We start from the raw sequence: 7715 nt of genomic DNA, 5'->3' as shown, positions 1-7715 counted from the left end.
AAAATACTTCCTGCATTTCCTGGAAAGTAGTACATTCCCCATTCCTGAGAAGCAATGGACACATCATCTATAATAACAACAATTCCGCTAAGCCCATGACTAGAAGTAGTTTTGTAGTTTCAGATGGTGCACAAGACACATGATTACTTCAACAGATGCACAAAAGGCCCTTGACAAAATCCAACACCTATTTAAAAAAAAAAAAGTAAAATCTAGGAATAGACGGTAACTTCTTTTATACTTACAGTGAAATGTTTAAAGCATTCATCTTCATACACTATTCACTATACTAAAGATCTAGACAGAGAAACAGGAACAGGACCTTCCCCAACCCTGCTCACAATCACATGGATATCTGCCAAAGAAGAAAGAAAATCCTTCTTTTTGCTCACCCTTGCAATCTCCCTCCTGGCCCTTTCTTTGGAAACCCAGAGATTCTGTCAACCGGAATAAGAGAAATGTAGCCCCAGCATCACATAGTAGAGCAACCAAGGGTGGGTGTCTACCTGAAACAGAAAAAAAATCCATAGCTGGTAGAGTCACTCACCATAGATACAGGTAGAGACAGAGGAGCTAAAAGAAATTGTTTGGTTTTAAAGAATAATCTAGATAAAGTACCAAGGAGCCAGGACTACCTAGGTTTGAAAATAAATTTCCCCCTTCCCAGCATCTCCAGTCAGAAACAAAGCTCCCAGAAGTATGAAATGACTACAGGCTAAAGATCGCATTCAGGATGCTACTAGCAAAATAGAGCCTCAGAGCAAATTACAGACCAAGGGTGTTGCTTTAAGACCCTTTCTTGAGACTCTAAACTGAGTGCCTTGTAAATCCCTACACTAGATGATAAATAGGGCTTTTACACATCTTAGGAGCATTGTCCCCACATCATTCTCTGTTCAAGGTGGATTGGATCCTATTCCAGAAATATAGGGATGGCTTTCGTTTAATGGAGTGGATTATAATTTATCAGAAATCCAAAAACTTTTTTAAAGGAATTAAGTCAATTTGAAATACAAGGTCTAGAAACCATTTAAATGAGAGGAGCCCTCTGGGCAGGAACTAGAACTGAAGAAAAAAAAAATCAGGCTACATCCTGCAGAAGAGAAGATGACAGAGTGCAGAAACCAGAGGCCTGAAGTCATTCCCAGAACCACTACACCCTCATTAAGGAACTGATGCCAGATTTCAGTTTCTATGTATGGGGGGTTGAGTGCCTCCCAGTTCCCCTCCCTTGAATGGACAATCTGTGAGTCTCCCATCACTGTGCTACCATTGTGTGTTGAGTGTGTGCAGGACATGTAACTGGTCGCTTCAGGTCCTATCTTCAGATTAAAAGCAACCACACAGAAGGGATTGCCCAAAGAGACTGTGTGTGTAGACCTGATCTAGACAATGAGGTCCTAGATTTTGAGCTAAAGAGCTTTATAAATAGAGATCTTTTGATTGTTAGTATAGATGACATGTGTGAGCAATATGAACTCTGTGGCCGTAAGGTGGACAGTACCCTACTTCATTTTCCAAAGATGGCCACACTACTATGTCCCATCCCACATACTCTTGTAAGGTGCCCTTACATCAAAAGGTGGAGCCTATTTCTCTACCCCTTAGAATCTTCATGGGCCCTATAACTACCCTGAATACAAAAAGGCAGAATTGACACCGTGTTACTGCCAGTAGTGTTGCCACATGTCCCCTTTGACCCGTCCAGCAGGTCAGTCGAAGCAGGTCCTGAGGGAGGGGGCGAGAATGGGGTGGGGCAGGGAGCACAGAGAATGGAGGCAAGACAAGTCTCTGATCAAGCCTCGTTTATTGAGAAAACACACACATCTTATAAAGGGTACAAGGCGGGAAGCAAGGCAGTTGACGTAGGTCAGTTGCTAAGGAACAAAGTCATGTGATTTATAATAAATGGGTTAGGGTAGGGGAGGAACCGAAACTGCGGCTTCAGCCCAGCACCTGGGGGCCTGATAAGAAAGCCCAGACTGGCTGTCTCCAGCCCTGAACTGGGAGTGATAACACAGTTCTGCCCTGCGGGTAACTGATTTTTGGTCAAGGCACATATCTTATCTTCTGGCAGCTCTTCTGGCAGCCCCCCACACCCTTGGAGGCAAATCACCCCCCCACCCCCTGCAGAGAACCAATGATCTATACTAGTTCAAAAAATTTTTTCAATACAATATCATTTCTATCTGAAGTTTTCATCCACATTACTGAAATTGATAGTTTTCCCTTAATGAAAAATTTTCTGACAGACACAAAGTTGGACACTCAGATGGAAATTTGGACACAATACTGTTCAATGAGCTATCTCTACCCAATAAAGGTATTGCTACATTTATTGCATTTTTTCTTCCTATGATTTTTTTTTTTAATTTTTCCATCTACTAACTTGGGGATGAAAGATGAAAATAAAGGTTCTTTCCTATGTGAGTCTCCTACACAAGAACTGGTAACCTCAACAGAAGCCTGTCACAAATTCACAAATTCATAAACTGAACTGGCTACAATGGACTGGTAGTACTGTAATTAGGTCACACATAGAAGGGTTCAACAGTGAGTATTTCTCACTCAGGTAAAGTACAGGTGAAGATTTCTGAGGGAGAGATGGGAAGATTTCTGCCCTCCACAATCAACCCTTTCTGCCTGAAGTCATGGTTTCCATCTTCACTCTATGGCTCTGAAGACAAACCTGTGTGTCAACTGTATTTCAGGAGCACAAGGAATAAAAAAATTAGCAAATTCATGGGTTTTTTTTTGTTTTTTGGTGGCCAGGCCTGTGTTCATACTCTCTTGGCCAGAACTCACTTACATGGTCCCATCCACAACAAAGGGAGGCTGAGAAATGTAGGCTAACTGTGTGCCCAACACAATAAGAAAGTGAGTTTTGGTATACATACAGCCAGCATCTGCCATACGTGACCTCTCCCCTGTGTGAGTTCTCAAATGTTTGCTGAGGTGTGATTTCTGACAGAAGGTTTTTCCACAATCATTACATTCATAGGGTTTCTCTCCTGTATGAGTTCTCTGATGAACAGTAAGGGCTGACTTTTGGTAGAAAGATTTCCTACATTCTTTACATCCATAAGGTTTCTCTCCTGTGTGAGTTCTCTGATGTCTATTGAGGGTTGACTTCTCACAAAAGGTTTTATGACATTCATTACATATATAAGGTTTCTCACCAGTGTGAGTTCTCTGGTGTACAGTGAGTTTTGACTTCTGGTAGAAGGTTTTCCCACATTCCTTACATTCATAGGGCTTCTCACCTGTATGAAGTCTCCGATGCACGGTGAGTTTTGGCTTCACACAAAAGGATTTCCCACATTCATTACATTTATAAGGTTTGTCTCTTGTGTGAGTTCTTTGATGTACAGTGAGACCTGGGCGATGGCCAAAGGATTTCCCACATTGTTTACATTCATAAGGTCTCTCTCCTGTATGAGTTCTATGATGTGCAGTGAGAACTGACTTCTTATGGAATGTTTTACCACAATCGTTGCATTCATGATGTGTCTCCCTATTGTGAATCCGTTTATGTACAGTGAGGGCTGACTTCCGGTAAAAGGATTTCCTACATTCATTACATTCATAGGGCTTCTCCCCTGTGTGTGTTCTCAGATGTATAGTGAGTTTTTTCACAGAGAAGGATTTCCCACATTCATAACATCCATACGGTTTTTCCCCTGTGTGGGTTCTCTGATGAACAGTTAGGTGTGACTTATGGCAGAAAGATTTCTCACATTGGACACATGCATAGGGCTTCTCTCCTGTATGAGTTCTCCGATGTATTGTAAGAACTGTTTTACTAATGAAGGTCTTCTCACACTCACTACATTTATAGGGTTTCTCTCCTGTGTGTATTTTCCGATGTTTACTGAGATTAGACTTCTTGTAGAAAGTTTTAGCACATACATCACATTCAAAAGTTTCCTCTTCTAACTGAGTTCTTGAAAGCTGAACGAGGTATGATTTCATGCTGAAATTATCCCCACTTTGATTACGTCTATGGTGTTGCTCCTCACAATCAGCTTGATCAAGATTCAATTGTGCTGGCTTCTCACAAAAGGTGTTCCCCCATTCGTTACATGCACAGTGATTCTCCCCTCTGTGAGATCTCTCTTGGGCAGTGGCAGCTGACTCACCACAGGCTTCCTGATATTCATTATATCTATCGGCAGTCTCTCCCATGTGAGCCCTCCTATCGGCAAAGAATGTTGCCTCCTTGTTGAAGTCTTTCCCTTGCCCGTTAAATTCAAGAGGTTGCTGCAAAGTTTGATTCTTCTGATGACAACTACGACACTCGGCATACCTGCGGGAGCTCCCAGTGGTATCACATTCCACGGCCTTCTCTCCAGCAGCCATCCCACCAGACTCACCAGGGAGAAACGTGTTTTGACACATGTTAAACTCCTCTGGCTTCACTTCTGAAGAACTTCCATTATTTCTAATCAGTTTCGAAATGTGGGTTGCACTCAGATTAAGTGTTTTTCCTAAACTGGTTCTCTCCTTAGTTGACGTTTCATTGTTGGCCAATCCAGCTTGCCACAAACGTCTGCTCTGATGCTCCTGGTCAGTTTCCATCAGGCCACCTGCAGACTGGACATCTAAAATGAGACCAAGTAACCATACATATGAGCCACATCTAAGCATTTCTTATGCAATGTTCACATAAAAATATAGAAGCTGCCTTCCATCGTGTAGGATAAGAATTTTAAAGAGCCAAATGGGTATGATTATGATAAGCATATGATTTTTCTTTCTAATGAAATAATGTAACAAATTACACCAACAGATTCTCTAATGTCAGATCATAGTTTTATTTATTTCTTGGTTTTGCTTTTTTACCATTTTTTCCCCTTTGTGAACCCATGAGTAAATCATTGGTCACAATATTCACCTATTCTCTATTCTTTGTGTTCAGCTGACTTCATCTGCCATTTGTGTGCCTGTTCTATTTCTTGCTTTCTCTCACAATAACTGCAGGTCACTTGTGCTGGGCCCTTTCTCATCACTCAGCTTTGAAGATGCTGAGGTCTTCTTGGATCTGCTACTTCAGGATGCAATACAGGGCCATTCTTCTGTCATATTGCGTAGGAACAAGGATTCATAGCCACAATTACTGTTTTACTCCTCCTCCCTGGGGGGTGACTACGGGCATCTGTGGGGTTTTTCTTTTTTTTTTTTTTTTAATTTTTTTTAATGTTTTATTTATTTTTGAGAGACAGAGAGAGACAGAGCATGAGAGGGGGAGGGGCAGAGAGAGAAGGAGACACAGAACCAGAAGCAGGCTCCAGACTCTGAGCTAGCTATCAGCACAGAGCCTGACGCGGGGCTCGAACCCACGAACGTGAGATCTGACCTGAGCTGAAGTCGGAGGCTTAACCAACTGAGCCACCCAGGCGCCCCTGTGGGGTTTTTCAAAGGCATCATCTCTCCTTTTCCATGCTAGCCAAAGACAGCTTTCTGCTAATTCCCAATTAAACCCTGCACTTGCGGCTTCTCAGAACCATAAGAGGTATGGAGAGCTCCAATCCTCCACACTGGGCTACCCCACCTTGCTGGTCTAAAGGGTTTAAGCTCTGCAATCCAGGCTATGCCCACCATCACTGAAAAACCTTTTTCTGGCTCCTTCTTAGATCAAAAGCCCTGGTACCCTCACCCCACTTTCTGATACAGATGTCCCTACTTGACAATTCACTGCTTCTGAAGACTTCTACCTTACACTTTAGAGTTTCAGCTTTCTTCTAGTTTCACTGCAAGTGGAGTTTCACATGCTTCTCATTCTTTTTTAACATAATTTCCACAAGAGAAGGTAAAATGCTAACTTCAGATTGCAATCCCAAAGTTTGAGTCCCCCAACCTGAAACTCTTGGTCCTATTAGCCTTGGACCCACAGGTTTTAGTGTCTCCTGTCATGTCAGAGACTACCACTTTCCATGCTGAACAATTTACTGGGTACTTCATGATTTCTGGTGTCATGGATCACAAGACTTCCACCTTGACCCCTTATCTCAATTTTCTTGTAACACCCTAGTCAATCTCCTCTAATCCTACCAGTTTAGGATTAATAATTCCCTAAATTACACCTCCAATATGATGATGAATATCCATCCCTTACTCTATTTTTTATGTGCACCCTTATATGACAAGTGGAAAGGAAAAATAGTTACTTCAATTTAAGTGCTACCAATGTAATACATACTTAATCTCCCTAAAAGTGCCTCTGAGAACACTTAGAAAGATAATAGACCACATTTTTCTCTCTCGTCATCATTAAATATTCTGGCTCTTATTTCACTACTTAATATGCATATCTGGTTCACTTTTCACTTTCAAGAAAATGCAAGGTCCATAAAAAGGACATATTTTGGATTACTGTTGGTATTGGCAAACAAAAATGACCAGTGCCTAAAATTTCGCAATTAACAATGCTGAAAGAATAAACAAATGTATCCATAAATGCCTGAGAAAAACCAGTCCTTGCAAATGGTAAAAGGCAAGAGAGAATCTAGAGAATGTAACTAACTAAGAAGAAATTCCAAGAAGATGCAGCTAGATATTAGAATTTGGTTACGTCTACAAAAATAGCGATAAAAAAAGAAGGAAATTTACACAAGAGTCATACTTTGTGAGTGAATAATGCATGAGTCTGACACATGCAGACTAACTGTTCTAAGGTCTGGATCTGGAAAAAGTACTGGCAAAAAACAGCCCAGCACAGCCGACATCTGCTCCGCTCTCCTCTTCCCAGACCCTGCCCAGTATGCTGTGACAGACCTGGGAGGCTCTGCTTTAGGGGTTCCTCTACCATCCATGGCTCTGCTCCTTGCTCCAACTTGACAATCACCTCAGGTTTCATAATGCAGTGCCCTGTTGATCAGAAATAAAGGAGAATTTTACCAAATCCCTTTGACAGGAGCACAGTGTCAAGAGTTGTGCAAGGAAGGCCAACTTGAGCCTCTAATTAGAGAAGTGAATACTCACATTCTTCTGGGCCTCGATTCTTAAACCTAAGGAGCATTTAACTTCATGAACAGTTTGCACGTTTCCCAATGAAGAAAACCGTGCTGGGACACTAGCACGGTTTCACTCACCCAATGACACCAGGCTACTGTAGGTCTCCAGCATCACGGTCCTGTACAGGGTCCGCTGGGAATCATCCAGGTCCTGCCACTCCTCCCAAGTGAAGTTCACAGCCACGTCCTCAAATGATACCAACCCCTGTAATGAATGGCATATGTCTCAATTCAAGGGATCAGCCTGGATCAGAAGAACATGAAGTCTGGAAGTTCATTCTTTTTTTGTGTGTTTTGTCTTATACAGACTATACCATGCTTTGTACTCTACACAGTGGGGTAAAGAGAATCCACAGTAGGAATTTCCTACCCATGTTAACTCATTAATTCCTAAAAGTACAATCATAAAGTTTCCCTTGTAAATCTGGAACTGTCCTTGCTACTAGAGATGACAAGATAATATACAACCATACCACCCTGAATGCGCCCAATCTCATCTGATCTCGGAAGCTAAGCAGGGTCAGGCCTAGTTAGGACTTGGATGGGAGATGACAAGATAACTGTGCTCCTCAAAGGTGTGTATGATCTGGTATGGTGGCCTAAGTGTAAACATACACCTGGAATACTGTGCTAGAGAAACTATGTTAAAAATATGTTTAGTGTAGACTGGAATAAAAAAGAAAAAAAAAACTGTTGTCGTTT

At 41.9% G+C, this 7715-nt stretch overlaps 1 protein-coding gene across 1 annotated transcript; it reads right to left on the bottom strand.

Annotated features, from left to right (window-relative positions):
* Positions 1-1835: 1835 nt before the first annotated feature.
* LOC115276710 (zinc finger protein 883-like) lies at positions 1836-7387 on the bottom strand. Its single transcript, XM_029920799.1, has 4 exons — positions 7384-7387; positions 7092-7238; positions 6775-6867; positions 1836-4601 (listed from the first exon to the last, which is right to left on the bottom strand). The coding sequence occupies exons 1-4, from the start codon at positions 7385-7387 to the stop codon at positions 2806-2808; spliced, it is 2040 nt and encodes a 679-aa protein (XP_029776659.1). The 3' UTR covers positions 1836-2805.
* Positions 7388-7715: the final 328 nt, after the last annotated feature.

This window comes from Suricata suricatta, chromosome 2 (genome assembly GCF_006229205.1).
Source record: "Suricata suricatta isolate VVHF042 chromosome 2, meerkat_22Aug2017_6uvM2_HiC, whole genome shotgun sequence".
NCBI classification, from domain to species: Eukaryota; Metazoa; Chordata; class Mammalia; order Carnivora; family Herpestidae; genus Suricata; species Suricata suricatta.
This window is presented reverse-complemented; position numbering and strand designations above follow the sequence as displayed.